Source organism: Oncorhynchus gorbuscha, unplaced genomic scaffold (genome assembly GCF_021184085.1).
Source record: "Oncorhynchus gorbuscha isolate QuinsamMale2020 ecotype Even-year unplaced genomic scaffold, OgorEven_v1.0 Un_scaffold_1337, whole genome shotgun sequence".
Classification (NCBI taxonomy): domain Eukaryota; kingdom Metazoa; phylum Chordata; class Actinopteri; order Salmoniformes; family Salmonidae; genus Oncorhynchus; species Oncorhynchus gorbuscha.
In genome coordinates this window covers 36,667-54,344 of record NW_025746143.1, presented here as the reverse complement: position 1 = coordinate 54,344, position 17,678 = coordinate 36,667, and the positions used below count along the sequence as shown (strand labels likewise).

Sequence of the window (17,678 nt, the reverse complement as noted above, 5' to 3'; positions counted from 1 at the left end):
GGTTGGATGGATGGTTGGATGGATGGTTGGATGGATGGTTGGATGGATGGTTGGATAGATGGATGCCTACTGGAGCTGTGGGTGGATGGTTGCCTACTGGAGCTGTGGGTGGATGGTTGCCTACTGGAGCTGTGGATGGATGGTTGCCTACTGGAGCTGTGGGTGGATGGTTGCCTACTGGAGCTGTGGGTGGATGGATGGTTGGATAGATGGATGCCTACTGGAGCTGTGGATGGATGGTTGCCTACTGGAGCTGTGGATGGATGGATGCCTACTGGAGCTGTGGATGGATGGATAGATGGATGGATGCCTAATGGAGTTGTGGATGAATGGATGGATGGATGGATGCCTACTGGAGCTCAGCATGGATAGATGGATGCCTACTGGAGCTGTGGATAGATGGATGCCTACTGGAGCTGTGAATGGATGGATGCCTACTGGAGCTCAGCATGGATAGATGGATGCCTACTGGAGCTGTGGGTGGATGGATGCCTACTGGAGCTGTGAATGGATGGATGCCTACTGGAGCTCAGCATGGATAGATGGATGCCTACTGGAGCTGTGGGTGGATGGATGGTTGCCTACTGGAGCTGTGGATGGATGGATAGATGGATGGATGCCTATTGGAGCTGTGGATGGATGGATAGATGGATGGATGCCTACTGGAGTTGTGGATGAATGGATGGATGGATGGATGCCTACTGGAGCTCAGCATGGATAGATGGATGCCTACTGGAGCTGTGGATAGATGGATGCCTACTGGAGCTGTGGATAGATGGATGCCTACTGGAGCTGTGGATAGATGGATGCCTACTGGAGCTGTGAATGGATGGATGCCTACTGGAGCTCAGCATGGATAGATGGATGCCTACTGGACCTGTGGATGTATGGATGCCTGCCTACTGGAGCTGTGGATGGATGGATGGATGCCTACTGGAGCTGAGGATGGATGGATGGATGGATGCCTACTGGAGCTGAGGATGGATGGATGGATAGATGGATGCCTACTGGAGCTGTGGATGGATGGATGGATGGATGGACTGGAGCTGTGAATGGATGGATGCCTACTGGAGCTGTGGATGGATGGATGCCTACTGGAGCTGTGGATGGATGGATGCCTACTGGAGCTGTGGATGGATGGATGGATGCCTACTGGAGCTGTGGATGGATGGATGGATGGATGCCTACTGGAGCTGTGGATGGATGGATGGATGGATGCCTACTGGAGCTGAGGATGGATGGATGGATAGATGGATGCCTACTGGAGCTGTGGATGGATGGATGGATGGATGGATGGATGGATGGATGCCTACTGGAGCTGAGGATGTATGGATGGATAGATGGATGCCTACTGGAGCTGTGGATGGATGGATGGATAGATGGATAACCACTGGAGCTGTGGATGGATGGATGCCTACTGGAGCTGTGGATGGATGGGTGGATGCCTACTGGAGCTGTGGATGGATGGATGGATGGATGCCTACTGGAGCTGTGGATGGATGGATGGATGCCTACTGGAGCTGTGGATGGATGGATGGATGGATGCCTACTGGAGCTGATTGACCTCAGGGTGACTGGGGTATTTAGTGTCGTCCTGCTAATCTCTTTTAACATGCTCCTCATACATAGTTGTCTTATTAGCTTCTGTTATATTAGTTCAGCACACCGCCTCGATTAATAGTTGATTTGAACACCTTTTGATATACATACATTATTTTATAAGATGTAAACTCCTCTAGAAATATGAGGCTGAGAATAATTAGTTGGAGCTCAGTAAGGAAGGGGAAGATATAGTCTTGAACAGTGACGTCCATCACACTTACTGAAGTGACAACTACAGAGCCTTCAGGAAGTATTCACACTCTTTTAGTTTTTTCTACATTTTGTTGTTTTACAGCCTGAATTTAAAATGGATTAAATGGACTTGTTTTTATCACTGGCCTACACACAAAACCACATGTCAAAGTGGAATTATGTTTTTGAAAGTTTTACAACTGAAAAGTTGTAATGTCTTCAGTCAGTAAGTATTGAACCCCTTTGTTATGGTAAACCTAAATATGTTTGAGTAAAAATTTGCTTAAGAAGTCCCATAATAAATTGCATGGGCAATATTGGTGTTTAACATGATTTTTGAACAACTACCTCATCTCTGTATCCCACACACACAATTATCTGTCCCTCAGTCGAGCTGTGAATTTCAAACACAGATTTAACCACAAAGACCAGGGAGGTTTTCCAATGCCTCGCAAAGAAAGGCACCTATTGGTAGATGGGTTAAAAAAATAAAAAAGCAGACATTTAATATCCCTTTGAGCATGGTGAAGTTATTCATTACACTTTAGATGGTGTATCAATACACCCAGTCATTACAAAGATACAGGCGTCCTTCCTATCTCAGTTGCCGGAGAGGAAGGAAACTGCTCAGGGATTTTCACCATGAGGCCAATGGTGACTTTAAAACAGTTAGAGTTTAATGGCTGTGATAGGAGAAAACTGAGGATGGATCAACTGAGGATGGATCAACAACATTGTAGTTACTCCACAATACTAATATAAATGACAGAGTGAAAAGAAGGAAGCCTGTACAGAATACAAATATTCCTAAACATGCATCAAGGCAGTAAAGTAAAACTAGAAAAAATGTGTCAAAGAAATTAACCTTTTGTCCTGAATACCAAGTGACTGAGGTGGGTAAAGTCCTCAATGCCATTGGATGAATCCCAGAACACATTCCAGTTTGTGCAAAACAGTCCTGTAGTTTAGCATCTGCTTCATCTGACCTTCCGTATTGAGCGAGTCACTGGTACTTCCTGCTTTAGTTTTTGCTTGTAAGCAGGAATCAGGAGGATAGAATTATGGTCAGATTTGCCAAATGGAGTGTGAGGGAGAGTTTTATGCGTCTCTGTGTGGAGTAAAGGTGGTCTCTAGGTTGTTTTTTCTCCATCTGGTTGCACATGTGACATTCTGTTTACTGAGCATTTTGTGTAGATCATTGAGAGAAAATGACAAATCAATTTGAATCCCACTTTCACACCACCAAAGTGCTGAAAAAAGTCTAGGGGTGTGGATACATTCTGAAGGCCGTGTACTCTACATGGTGTTATGCTTAGCATTGAAGAATGTGCTAGAAGTAGACGACTGGTGAACTGTACCGTAGGCGGTTTTCTGTTGTTGCTTCAAAGCCTGTTATTGATTTTTGACTAATTAAAGCAATTGATCATCTGTAGTGTGCCAACACCTTGTCTCTAAGGTTGTTAATCAGGTAACATTGACCTTTACAGAATTGCTACCAGACCTTTACAGACTGGAGCTGTCAATCTCTACAGACCATTAGACTGGAGCTGTCAATCTCTACAGAGACCATTAGACTGGAGCTACAGACTCACTCCCTACAGACTGGAGCCGACTCACTCCCTACAGACTGGAGCCGTCACTCCCCTACAGACTGGAGCAGACTGGAGTCACTCCCCTACAGACCTACAGACTGGAGCCGTACAGACTCCCCTACAGACTGTCACTCCCCTACAGACTGGAGCCGTCACTCCCTTCCATCTATACAGACTGCTCCCCTTCCATCATGACCACCATTGTGGCTGATGGAAACCATCGTTCCAAAGTCCCTTTTTTTTTCATGTTTAATGTTCTGAGGCTGGTTCTCCATAGTGACAGGACAAAGGAATTTGTCTGTGGCCTGAGATTTACCAGGTGCGTGAGGAGTCATAAAACCCCCCATGTCTTCAGACCCCTAGATCTCTCCTTCTCTGTTGGGGTTGAAAGATAATCTGTAGGGTTGTGGTCTCCTGTAACCTGACCTGGTCAAGACAGTCATGACACAGTTGTTTCTGTGTTGCCTGATTTCACCCAGCCTTACAGTAGTTTCGGTGTTGCCTGATTTCACCCAGCCTTACAGTAGTTTCTGTGTTGCCTGATTTCACCCAGCCTTACAGTTGTTTCTGTGTTGCCTGATTTCACCCAGCCTTACAGTAGTTTCTGTGTTGCCTGATTTCACCCAGCCTTACAGTAGTTTCTGTGTTGCCTGATTTCACCCAGCCTTACAGTAGTTTCTGTGTTGCCAGATTTCACCCTGCTGTCTCTGCTGGAAGTGTTCTTGAGCCGGGAGGTGAATGCCGCCCCCCAGAGGGCGGGGAAAGAGCAGAAGACCGGTGCGTTGCACTCTGAGAAGCAGTCCCGCGGGGGCAGCAGCAGCTCCACCTGGAAGGTCCTGCGTCGCTCTCGCCGCACCGCCCAGCGCTACTCCGTAAGGGATGCGCGTCGCTCCCAGCTCTCCACCTCTGACTCAGACGCCAACTCTGACAACAAGGCCGTCGCCGGTGGCACCGGTGGAGTGCGTAGTCGACGTTCTCGCGGTTCTACGATCCGTGTGAGCTGCCAGCATCACCGTTCGGAGGCTCCCTTGTTACCCTCGCCTCCTGTCCCCCCTCCCGAGAAGACCATGGCATCGCCTTTCCCGCTCTACCCCCAACCTCGGTCGCTGGGGGGGTCCCAGGCCACCCTGGACACAGAGACCCTGACTGACCCAGCTGCCCTGTCCATATTCAACAGGATGGAGAACTCTCCCTTCGACCTCTGTCATGTTCTGCTCTCGCTCCTGGAAAAGGTATTTTTAAATTGTGTTGAATGTTAAGTGCCCGGTGCACAGCCTTGTCAGCCTTTGCTCAAGCTGTCCATTCTTAATACAACCCGGACCACAATGGAAATGGGTTGGTAGACTTAGTGTTTTTAATACTAAATCATGTTAAATGTACTGTTGTTCTCAAGTGGTTGCATTATCTCTATATATGTATTTTAAATATGACCCCCCCCCCCCCCCAAAAAAATAACTCATTCATTTAAATGTTTTTTTCAAGGTGTGTAAATTTGACATGAGCAACAACCACAACCCAGGTCTGGCTGTCAGTGTGGTGCCGACCCTCACTGAGATCCTTACCGAGTTTGGAGACTGTTGTGGTCCAGGGGGGGGAGGTGAGGGGGTGGAGGAGCTGGCTGGAGGCTGGACAGAGGAACCCATCGCCCTGGTCCAGGTACACCTTTTTAATTACATTTTTATTCATTGAATATAATAATTAAATACTTAATGTCAATGCTTTAATTGGTCTTTTACACATTGTGCTGTACTTACTATTGACATTGTGTTGTCATTGTGGTGGGATGTGTTGTCATTGTAGTGGGATGTGTTGTCATTGTGGTGGGATGTGTTGTCATTGTGGTGGGATGTGTTGTCATTGTGGTGGGATGTGTTGTCATTGTGGTGGGATGTGTTGTCATTGTGGTGGGATGTGTTGTCATTGTGGTGGGATGTGTTGTCATTGTGGTGGGATGTGTTGTCATTGTGGTGGGATGTGTTGTCATTGTGGTGGGATGTGTTGTCATTGTGGTGGGATGTGTTGTCATTGTGGTGGGATGTGTTGTCATTGTAGTGGGATGTGTTGTCATTGTAATGGGATGTGTTGTCATTGTAGTGGGATGTGTTGTCATTGTAGTGGGATGTGTTGTCATTGTAGTGGGATGTGTTGTCATTGTAGTGGGATGTGTTGTCATTGTAGTGGGATGTGTTGTCATTGTAGTGGGATGTGTTGTCATTGTAGTGGGATGTGTTGTCATTGTAGTGGGATGTGTTGTCATTGTGGTGGGATGTGTTGTCATTGTGGTGGGATGTGTTGTCATTGTGGTGGGATGTGTTGTCATTGTAATGGGATGTGTTGTCATTGTAATGGGATGTGTTGTCATTGTGGTGGGATGTGTTGTCATTGTGGTGGGATGTGTTGTCATTGTGGTGGGATGTGTTGTCATTGTGGTGGGATGTGTTGTCATTGTGGTGGGATGTGTTGTCATTGTGGTGGGATGTGTTGTCATTGTGGTGGGATGTGTTGTCATTGTGGTGGGATGTGTTGTCATTGTGGTGGGATGTGTTGTCATTGTGGTGGGATGTGTTGTCATTGTGGTGGGATGTGTTGTCATTGTGGTGGGATGTGTTGTCATTGTGGTGGGATGTGTTGTCATTGTGGTGGGATGTGTTGTCATTTTTGTCATTGTATAGTTTGTCATTGTATAGTTTGTCATTGTATAGTTTGTCATTGTATTGTGATAGTTTGTAATGTTGCAAGTATTGGTTTTGTTGTACTATGCCTGTAAGTATGACCATGACTGATGGACATTAAGATAGTCCACATTATCCCCAGGCTTGTATTTTCAGACCAGGCTAGTAGGAAATATGCCAAACTAGCCCAAAAGTAATCTGAAGTATGGCATACATTTTGGACTCTTGGGTAGTGGAACATCATCCAGGCTAGTAGAGAAAATGTGATCTACCAGCCTGACTGGCCATTGTCTATAATCCTTAACTTCCATACCCGAGTACGACTAGCTAATAGATAATAAAGATCAGTCTGATCCGTCTCCTCTCAGAGGATGCTGCTAAGGACCATCCTTCACCTGATGTCAGTCGACGTGGGTCAGAGTGAGGCTCTACCAGACAGCCTGCGACGCAGCCTGACCGACCTGCTCAGGTACGTAGCCAAGAGGTTAGAGAACACGACCGGCAGTCAGACGGTTGCTGGCTCTAAACTGGGAACCGAACTAAACTGGCAGCTGAAACCATTGTACAACCTGTCTATTATATTCAGAGCCACGCTGAAGATCAGGTCCTGCCTGGAGAGACAGGTTGACCCATTCGCTCCCAGAACCAAGAAGACCCTGCAGGAGGTGCAGGAGGACTTCTCTTTCTCCCGCTGGAGGCATCGCTCCCTGCTGTTACCTGAGCTGCTGGAGGGGGTACTGCAGGTAGGGACTGCTGTCTCCCACATGGCACTCTATTCCCTACATAGAGCACTACTTTAGACCCTTATGGCACTCTATTCCCTACATAGAGCACTACTTTAGACCCTTATGGCACCCTATTCCCTATATAGTGCACTACTTTAGACCCTTATGGCACCCTATTCCCTATAGTGCACTACTTTAGACCAGGGCCCTATGGCACCCTATTCCCTATATAGTGCACTACTTTAGACCAGGGCCCTAAGGAACCCTATTCCCTATATAGGGCACTACTTTACCAGAGCCCTATGGAACCCTATTCCCTATATAGAGCACTACTTTAGACCAGAGCCCTATGGAACCCTATTCCCTATATAGTGCACTACTTTAGACCAGGGCCCACATCCATTGTGTAGTGTATTTTTTGCTGATGTACGACCAGGAAGGAGATTTTCTTGTCCTCTTTCAGTCAGTCAACTTCAGTCCAACATCCTATGGAGAATCTCACTCTCACCACTTAGGTTGAAGGATCTACAATCACCCCTGACAAGGCCAATTCAAATCCGCACCTCTCTCGAAGCACCGCTTCCACAGCTGATGAGCGTAAGGCTCACATTCATTCCTTAAAGTATTCCACTCTTCACCTCGGCGTGAATGAGATGCGCTACTGAAACACGAAACTGTCTTATGTTGCGCCAACTAAACTGTCCCTTAATGGCAGAGCGTTCTCACCCTCTGTCCGTTGTTCCCTGATTTGTTTGTATGGTTTCATAAGTTTCCTAATCTCAAACAATTAGTTATTTTTCAAATCGCTTGACCTGACTATAGCAATAAGTAATATGGCTGACGCGATGAAGGCTAACAAGCCGGGTTCGGGTTCATGACCAAATTAATTAAAAGATACTCACGTTTGTTGTCTGTCCCAGCTCGCTGCATGCTCAGGCTGCCCCTGGTCCAATCAGTTTTTGTGCGAAACTTTACAGAACAGATTCTTATTTACAATGACTGCCTACCATGGCCAAACCCTAACCCTAACCTGCGCTGCCCTATGGGACTCCCAATCACGTCTGGTTTTGATACAGCCTGGAACCGAACCAGGGTCACTGCACAATGTCCAGTGTTGTTCCTTGAGGCCGTTGGCTTGAGGAGGACTTTAAACCGAAGATAATTCTCTTGGTAGGAAATACAGTCTGTATTTGCTTGTGAGGTATTCTAGGTCGGGTGAACAAAGGACTTGAGTTTCTGTATGTCACAATCACAGTAGTTAATCATGAAACATACACTACCGCGTTTCTTCTTCCCAGAGAGTTCTTAATTCCTGTCTGCGCAATGTACTGAGAACCCAGCTGGCTGTATGGATGGGGACAGTATATCCCGAGACAGCCATGTTCCCGTGAAACAGAGTATGTTACAATCACTTATGTTTCTCTGGAAGTAGATCCTCGCCCTGAGCTCGTCTACTTTATTGTCCAGAGACTGAACATTAGCGAGTAATAGAAATCCACCTCGAACACCGCTTCTCCGCCAGCGGCGTCTTGGAGCAGCCTCTGGGATATGTTCAATTGCCCTGGGGGGTCGGGAACAAAGGATCCAATTTGGGAAAGTCGTATTTCTGGTCGTAATGCTGAAGAGTTACCACCACGCTGATATCCAAAAGCTATTTCCTGCTGTATGTAACACAAAAAACATTCTGGGCTAATAATGTAAGAAATTACACACAACAAAACGAAATACTGTACCGTTGCTTAGGAGCTAGAAGAGCTGCCATCCCTGTCTGCGTCAACTTGGCGCTGGGTCTGGAGAGTCACTCCTCCAAAGTCTCCCTGCTCATGTCTCTGGTAAACGTGTTGGGCACCTCCGCATTACTCGTTCCTGGGCTTGGTGAAGAGCGGTATTAAATTGAAGGAATGAATCCAAGCCTCGCACTTATCACCTGTGGAAGGCGGGGCTTCCAGCGAGGCGCGGATTTCATTGGCCTTGTCAGGCGTGATTCTGCGACTCCCCATAGTATGTTGTATTTCCCTCCTTCAGAGAACAGTAGTTACGTTTTTAGCCACTCCTTACTAGGAGTGCATCCCAAATGCTGTTCTCTGTATACATCATTAAAACTTGACTGTGACAAAACTGCCTTTTATTTTCTACCCCCCCCCCCCCTCTCTATTTTTCACCAAACGTATTATTTATTGTCCCCAGCACAAGGTGCAACTTTTGTAATGATCATGCGTTTTTAATCAGCTTCATATTCAACACCTGTCAGGTGATTATCTTGGCAAATGAGAAATGCTCACTAACTAGCTGTAAACACATTTTTACACAATTTGAGAGAAATAGCTGTTTTGTGCGTAAGGAAAATGGCTGTTTTTTTGTGTTTTTTTCCCAGCTCATGAAACATGGGACCCTTTACTTGTTGTGTTTTATATTTCTGTTCAGTTTAATAGAAATAAGAGGTCCAAGAATAGATCCCTGTAGAACACCACATTATTAATCTATTGTAATCCAGGGGTGGCTAGGGTGGTCTGGTTAAAGTAGTGAACTATTTTGTACCATTTGCTGATGTACGATCAATTTTTGTATTTCTTAAACTGTTCTATTAATCTAATGGGATGTCCAGGTGCTGTTGGGGTGTCTCCATGCCTCGGCCCCCAATCCCTTCTTCTTCAGTCAAGCTCTAGAGCTGCTTCATGAGTTCATCCAGCATCGCGGCCTGGAGCTGTTTGAGGTCACCGTTCTGAGGCTAGAAGGGCTGGGCCGCGCCCGGGACTCTGAGGTTTGATTGATAGATTTATTTACTAGATCAATGGGGGCTAGCTTCCCAGACACAGATTAAGGCTAGTCTTGGACTAAAAATAGATTATCCACTGAGCTTGCATTTTAGTCCATCACTTGGCTTAATTTGTGTCTGGTGAATTTGGTTCGCAGAGTTGAGTACAACGATACACACATAAAAATGTATATTAGATTAAAAACACAGAGTCAAAAAACTAATTTCCGTTATGTTCCAAATCAGGTGGGAGGTGAGGCAGCAGATCGCCTGAAAGGACTGATCTCCGGGGTCCTAAAGATCATCAGCTCTGTGAAGACCGCTAAGTCAGAGCAACTGCACCAGTCCGTCTGCGCCCGCCGTCGCCACCGCCGCTGTGAATACTCTCACTTCCTGCATCATCACCGCGACCTCTCCGGACTCCCCGTCTCTGCTTTCAAACAGGCCGCCCGCCGTAACCCCTTCGAAGAGACCGAGGGGAAGGAGGGGTTGGATGACGGGTGCGTTACCCAGAGAGGTGCTGTTGCCTGGCAGCCTGTGCCCACCAGTGTCTCCGTCTACTCCAGCGCCTGTCCTCCAGTGGACCAGCGGTGCTCCAGGTCCTAGCTGGGGTCCAGGCTGTGGGGATCTGCTGCTGTATGGACCCTCGGTCTGTCGTCGGCCCTCTACTCCACGCCTTCCAGGCCCCAGGGCTCCGCTCTTACCAGTCCCACATCCTCTCTGTCCTCTCCCGGCTGATCCTGGATCAGTTAGGTGGTGGCCAGCCCTCTGAGAAAGCTAAGCTAGCCTCCTGTAACATCTGTACTCTGGACAGCAGTCAGCTGCCGGGCCTGGAGGAGACGCTCCAGCAGGGGGAGGTCGGAGTGTCGTCCCCCACTTTGAGCTACCGTTCCCATGGTATCCTCCCCAGCGGAGGGGGAGCAGAGGATATGCTGTGGAAGTGGGAGGCCCTGGAGGCGTACCAGGGGCTGGTGTTCGGGGAGGACCAGGCACTCAGCCAACAGGTCGCGGGACACATGTGTCACCTGATGTTGAGAGGGAACGCTGTAGTCCAATGGCAGCTCTACACGCACATCTTCAACCCTGTACTGCAGAGGGGGGTGGAGCTAGTGCATCACGCCCAACAACTGGGTGTGTCTACAGCGTGTAGCCAGGTGTGCTCCTACCACATCCAGTGTCTACCTGTAGAGGTGCTACTGGTCTACCTGCAGACACTACCAACCCTGCTCAAGTCCAGGTGAGGACGGTTTGTGTCTTTACCTTTACTTCTCTGTCTTGTCCCCCCTCCAGTCTGACAGTTTTCTGTCTACGTCGCCTTCCATCCCCTCTCCTGCCCCCTTCTCCTCCCCTCCCTCTCTCCTGCCTCCTTCTCCTCCCCTCCCTCTCTCCTGCCCCCTTCTCCTCCCGTCCCCTCTCCTGCCCCCTTCTCCTCCCCTCCTCTCTCCTGCCCCCTTCTCCTCCCCCGTCCCTCTCTCCTGCCCCCTTCTCCTCCCGTCCCTCTCTCCTGCCCCCTTCTCCCCCCGTCCCCCTCCTGCCCCCTTCTCCTCCCGTCCCTCTCTCCTGCCCCCTTCTCCTCCCGTCCCTCTCTCCTGCCCCTTCTCCTCCAGTCCCTCTCTCCTGCCCCCTTCTCCTCCCGTCCCTCTCTCCTGCCCCCTTCTCCTCCCGTTCCCCTCTCCTGCCCCCTTCTCCTCCCGTCCCTCTCTCCTGCCCCCTTCTCCTCCCGTCCCTCTCTCCTGCCCCCGTTCCTCCCGTCCCTCTCCTGCCCCCTTCTCCTCGTTCCCTCTCCTGCCCCCTTCTCCTCGGTGTGTTTGGGGGGCAATGAGTTGTGTTAGGAGAATCGTTTGAGAGGGTTGTACTGTGTAGGAGAATCGTTTGAGAGGGTTGTACTGTGTAGGAGAACTGTGTAGGAGAATCGTTTGAGAGGGTTGTACTGTGTAGGAGAATCGTTTGAGAGGGTTGTACTGTGTAGGAGAATCGTTTGAGAGGGTTGTACTGTGTAGGAGAATCGTTTGAGAGGGTTGTACAGTGTAGGAGAATCGTTTGAGAGGGTTGTACAGTGTAGGGAGAATCGTTTGAGAGGGTTGTACAGTGTAGGAGAATCGTTTGAGAGGGTTGTACAGTGTAGGAGAATCGTTTGAGAGGGTTGTACAGTGTAGGAGAATCGTTTGAGAGGGTTGTACAGTGTAGGAGAATCGTTTGAGAGGGTTGTACAGTGTAGGAGAATCGTTTGAGAGGGTTGTACAGTGTAGGAGAATCGTTTGAGAGGGTTGTACAGTGTAGGAGAATCGTTTGAGAGGGTTGTACAGTGTAGGAGAATCGTTTGAGAGGGTTGTACAGTGTAGGAGAATCGTTTGAGAGGGTTGTACAGTGTAGGAGAATCGTTTGAGAGGGTTGTACAGTGTAGGAGAATCGTTTGAGAGGGTTGTACTGTGTAGGAGAATCGTTTGAGAGGGTTGTACTGTGTAGGAGAATCGTTTGAGAGGGTTGTACTGTGTAGGAGAATCGTTTGAGAGGGTTGTACTGTGTAGGAGAATCGTTTGAGAGGGTTGTACAGTGTAGGAGAATCGTTTGAGAGGGTTGTACTGTGTAGGAGAATCGTTTGAGAGGGTTGTACAGTGTAGGAGAATCGTTTGAGAGGGTTGTACAGTGTAGGAGAATCGTTTGAGAGGGTTGTACAGTGTAGGAGAATCGTTTGAGAGGGTTGTACAGTGTAGGAGAATCGTTTGAGAGGGTTGTACAGTGTAGGAGAATCGTTTGAGAGGGTTGTACAGTGTAGGAGAATCGTTTGAGAGGGTTGTACTGTGTAGGAGAATCGTTTGAGAGGGTTGTACTGTGTAGGAGAATCGTTTGAGGGTTGTACAGTGTAGGAGAATCGTTTGAGAGGGTTGTACAGTGTAGGAGAATCGTTTGAGAGGGTTGTACTGTGTAGGAGAATCGTTTGAGAGGGTTGTACTGTGTAGGAGAATCGTTTGAGAGGGTTGTATTGTGTAGGAGAATCGTTTGATGGCTTGTTCAACCCCTTTTCCCCGCTCCTCTTTGGACCTTTCCCCTCAATCCACACACTAATGTGTATTTTACCAACAACTGGTTTGTATACATTTGAAGGACCAGATCCTAATATTGGAATCGTGCCATGAGTTCACAGTTGAATGATTTTCTATAGAGTGCTGAATGATATACAATTGAAGTTGGAAGTTTACATTCACTCAGGTTGGAGTCATTAAAACTAGTTTTTCAACCACTCCACAAATCTCTTGTTAACAAACTATAGTTTTGGAAAGTCAGTTAGGACATCTACTTTGTGCATGACACAAGTAATTTTTCCAACAATTGTTTACAGACAGATTATTTCACTTATAATTCACTGTACCACAATTCCAGTGGGTCAGAAGTCTACATACACTAAGTTGACTGTGGCTTTAAACAGCTTGGAAAATGATGTCATTTGAGTCAATTGGAGGTGTACCTGTGGATTTATTTCAAGGTCGACCTTCAAACTCAGTGCCTCTTTGCTTGACATCATGGGAAAATCAACAGAAATCAGTCAAGACCTCTGAAAAAAAATTCTAGACCTCCACATGTCTGGTTCATCCTTGGGAGCAATTTCCAAACGCTTGAAGGTTCCACGTTCATCTGTTCAAACAATAGTACACAACTATAAACACCATGGGACCACGCAGCCGTCATACCGCTCAGGAAGGAGACGCGTTCTGTCTCCTAGAGATTAACGTACTTCGGTGCGAAATGTGCAAATCAATCCCAGAACAACAGTAAAGGACCTTGTGAAGATGCTGGAGGAAACAGGTACAAAAGTATCTATATCCACAGTAAAACAAGTCCTATATCGACATAACCTGAAAGGCCGCTCAGCAAGGAAGAAGCCACTGCTCCAAAATTCACCCAACTTATTGTGGGAAGCTTGTGGAAGGCTACCTGAAACATTTGACCCAAGTTAAACAATTTAAAGGCAATGCTACCAAATACTAATAGTGGGTGTGAACTTCTGACCCACTGGGAATGTGATGAAAGAAATAAAAGCTGAAATAAATCATCCTCTCGACTATTATTGTGACAGTTCACATTCTTAAAATAAAGTGGTGATCCTAACTGACCTAAGACTGTGCATTTTTACTAGGACTAAATGTCAGGAATTGTGAAAAACTGAATTTAAATGTATTTGGCTAAGGTGTATGTAAACTGACTTCAACTGTATATTCTGAATACAGACTGATTGTAGAAGTCTGCTCCGGCCTGCAGCCAGACTTTAAATACAGACTGATTGTAGAAGTCTGCTCCGGTCTGCAGCCAGACTTTAAATACAGACTGATTGTAGAAGTCTGCTCCGGTCTGCAGCCAGACTTTAAATACAGACTGATTGTAGAAGTCTGCTCTGGCCTGCAGCCAGACTTTAAATACAGACTGATTGTAGAAGTCTGCTCCGGTCTGCAGCCAGACTTTAAATACAGACTGATTGTAGAAGTCTGCTCCGGCCTGCAGCCAGACTTTAAATACAGACTGATTGTAGAAGTCTGCTCCGGTCTGCAGCCAGACTTTAAATACAGACTGATTGTAGAAGTCTGCTCCGGCCTGCAGCCAGATTTTAAATACAGACTGATTGTAGAAGTCTGCTCCGGCCTGCAGCCAGACTTTAAATACACACTGATTGTAGAAGTCTGCTCCGGTCTGCAGCCAGACTTTAAATACAGACTGATTGTAGAAGTCTGCTCCGGTCTGCAGCCAGACTTTAAATACAGACTGATTGTAGAAGTCTGCTCTGGCCTGCAGCCAGACTTTAAATACAGACTGATTGTAGAAGTCTGCTCGGCCTGCAGCCAGACTTTAAATACAGACTGATTGTAGAAGTCTGCTCCGGTCTGCAGCCAGACTTTAAATACAGACTGATTGTAGAAGTCTGCTCCGGTCTGCAGCCAGACTTTAAATACAGACTGATTGTAGAAGTCTGCTCCGGTCTGCAGCCAGACTTTAAATACAGACTGATTGTAGAAGTCTGCTCCGGTCTGCAGCCAGACTTTAAATACAGACTGATTGTAGAAGTCTGCTCGGTCTGCAGCCAGACTTTAAATACAGACTGATTGTAGAAGTCTGCTCCGGTCTGCAGCCAGACTTTAAATACAGACTGATTGTAGAAGTCTGCTCTGGCCTGCAGCCAGACTTTAAATACAGACTGATTGTAGAAGTCTGCTCCGGTCTGCAGCCAGACTTTAAATGGACCCTTTTCTTCTTCTTCATTCTCTTCAGTTAAATATTAAAGTGGTGTGTTCCTCTTCCTCATTAAAGTGGTGTGTTCCTCTTCCTCATTAAAGTGGTGTGTTCCTCTTCCTCATTAAAGTGGTGTGTTCCTCTTCCTCATTAAAGTGATGTGTTCCTCTTCCTCATTAAAGTGATGTGTTCCTCTTCCTCATTAAAGTGATGTGTTCCTCCTCCTCATTAAAGTGATGTGTTCCTCTTCCTCATTAAAGTGATGTGTTCCTCTTCCTTCCTGTCAGGGTGATCAGGAACCTTTTCCTGTCCTGTAACGGTCTGAACCAGGTGACTGAGCTCATCTACCTGGACCAGACTCGGGCCTGGGCCCTCAAGGTGTTTGAGACGTTAATACTTGGAGTTGGAGTGGAGCACCAGGACCCGGAGCATGCCGAGGCCCAGGAGAGAGAGGCCACGCTCGGCCTGGCTGAGGAGCTGGGGTCCCGTGGGGCCGGAAGTACCGCAGGTCCCATAGGAGAGGGGGCCCACAGAGCCTGTCTAAGTTCTACGAGTGTCTAAAAGAGGCACACCCAAGGAGACGGATTGGTCAAGGGGCAGGAAGGGGAGGGGCCGGGAGAGACCCATCTGAACACCATCAACCTCTTCCTGTGTGTGGCGTTCCTCTGCGTCAGCAAGGAGGCCGACTCGGACCGTGACTCGGTCAACGACTCGGAGGATACATCAGGGTACGACAGTACGGCTTCAGAGCCTCTGGGAGGGAGACTCCCCTGCCTGTCACCTGACAGCGTGGCCCTGCCCTCCAAGGAACAGGTGTTGTGTTTTTAACTTGGCATTATTTTTGATTGATCGCACAATGTCCAGTTTAATGTGTTAATGTTAGGGCTGTCAAACGATTACAATTATTATTTGAGTTAATGGCATTAGTTAATCGCAATTCAAATGTTTTTTAATTTGCTCAGAGTCCATAAAGATGTTTCCATTTAAGAAGCAGTACATTGTTACAGGCTTTGATTGTAAGAGATGGAAACACACAACAGTTCAACAGTTTTAGAACACCTACTCATTCAAGGGATTTCTTCATTTGTACTATTACATTGTAGAATAATAGTAAAGACATCAAAACTATGAAATAACACACACAGCGTCATGTAGTAACCAAAAACGCATTAAACAAATCAACCTATATTTGAGATTCTTCAGCCACCCTTTGCCTTGAGGACAGCTTTGCACTCTCTTGACATTCTCTCAACCAGCTTCATGAGGTAGTAACCTGGAATGAATCACTTCTTCTCTTTCAAGCATATACACACACACTATGGTATATGGATTACTGCATTGTTGGGAGAGAGCTTGAAAGGTATTCCACTGTACTAGTGCATTTGATTCTAAAACTTGAAACACACATTCTCTCACACACACAATCATACACACCCCAGTTTGCATATGCAGCCTGCCTTTGAAGCATCTCTTTGAGAAGCTTATTCCTGTTCAGTTCTACCATCCTAATGTGTGCATATCCTAGTCAGTGGTAAAGTTATCAGGTTGCTAGCTAGCTAGATAACAACCAGAATGGGGGCTTGTGAGTAGTTTTAAAGCGGCCCGCAACAAGCGCACCAATCCGGGGCAGAAAGAAAGACCACACTGTGCCTTTAGCCAGTATTCCTGGACTTTTTACCACATTTTATTGTGTTACACACTAAAATGGATTATCCTGTTTGCAACAAGGCACTAAACTAATACTAAGCAATTCACTTTTTGTCCTCAATACAAAGTGTTATGTTTGGGGCAAATCCAATACAACACATTACTGAGTACCACTCTGCATATTTTCAAGCAGAGTGGTGTCTGCATCATGTTACGGGTATGCTTGTCATCATTAAGGACTGGGGAGTTTTTCAGGATAGAAAATAAACAGAATGGAGCTAAGCACAGTCAACATCCTAGAGGAAAACCTGGTTTAGTTTCCTTTCCACCAGACACTGAGATTAATTCACCTTTCAGCAGGACAATAACCTAAAACACAAGGCCAAATATACACTGGAGTTGGTTACCAAGAAGACGGTGAATGTTTGAGTGGCAGAGTTACAGTTTTGACTAAAATCTGTTTGGAAATCTATGGCAAGACCTGAAAATGGTTGCCTAGCGATGATCAACAACCAATTTGACAGAACTAATGTTGAAAATAATAATGGGTAAATGCATAATAAAGGTGTGGAAAACTCTTAGAGCCTTACCCAGAAAGACTCACAGCTCTTAGAGCCTTACCCAGAATGACTCACAGCTCTTAGAGCCTTACCCAGAATGACTCACAGCTCTTAGAGCCTTACCCAGAATGACTCACAGCTCTTAGAGCCTTACCCAGAATGACTCACAGCTCTTAGAGCCTTACCCAGAATGACTCACAGCTCTTAGAGCCTTACCCAGAAAGACTCACAGCTCTTAGAGCCTTACCCAGAAAGACTCACAGCTCTTAGAGCCTTACCCAGAAAGACTCACAGCTCTTAGAGCCTTACCCAGAAAGACTCACAGCTCTTAGAGCCTTACCCAGAATGACTCACAGCTCTTTGAGCCTTACCCAGAAAGACTCACAGCTCTTTGAGCCTTACCCAGAAAGACTCACAGCTCTTAGAGCCTTACCCAGAAAGACTCACAGCTCTTAGAGCCTTACCCAGAAACTGTTGAGCATTGAAAACCCAGCAGCATTGCAGTTCTTGACGCAAACCGGTGCGCCTGGCACCTACTACCATACCCCGTTCAAAGGCACTTAAATCTTTTGTCTCGCCCATTCACCCTCTGAATGGCAAACATACACAATCCATGTCTCAATCGTCTCGAGTCTTAAAAATCCTTGATTAACCTGTCTCCTCCCCTTCATCTACACTGGTTGAAGTGGATTTAACCTGTCTCCTCCCCTTCA

At 46.9% G+C, this 17,678-nt stretch overlaps 1 protein-coding gene across 1 annotated transcript in view; it reads left to right on the top strand.

Moving 5' to 3' along the window:
- LOC124022329 (lysosomal-trafficking regulator-like) overlaps positions 1-17,678 on the top strand; it is a 92,111-nt gene that overhangs the window by 54,446 nt on the left and 19,987 nt on the right. The window contains 10 exon segments of the mRNA XM_046337251.1: positions 4,077-4,618; positions 4,869-5,042; positions 6,427-6,527; positions 6,645-6,801; positions 9,389-9,544; positions 9,785-10,036; positions 10,039-10,775; positions 15,046-15,245; positions 15,281-15,346; positions 15,378-15,571. Of these exon segments, the coding sequence (XP_046193207.1) occupies positions 4,077-4,618; positions 4,869-5,042; positions 6,427-6,527; positions 6,645-6,801; positions 9,389-9,544; positions 9,785-10,036; positions 10,039-10,775; positions 15,046-15,245; positions 15,281-15,346; positions 15,378-15,571 (2,579 nt within the window).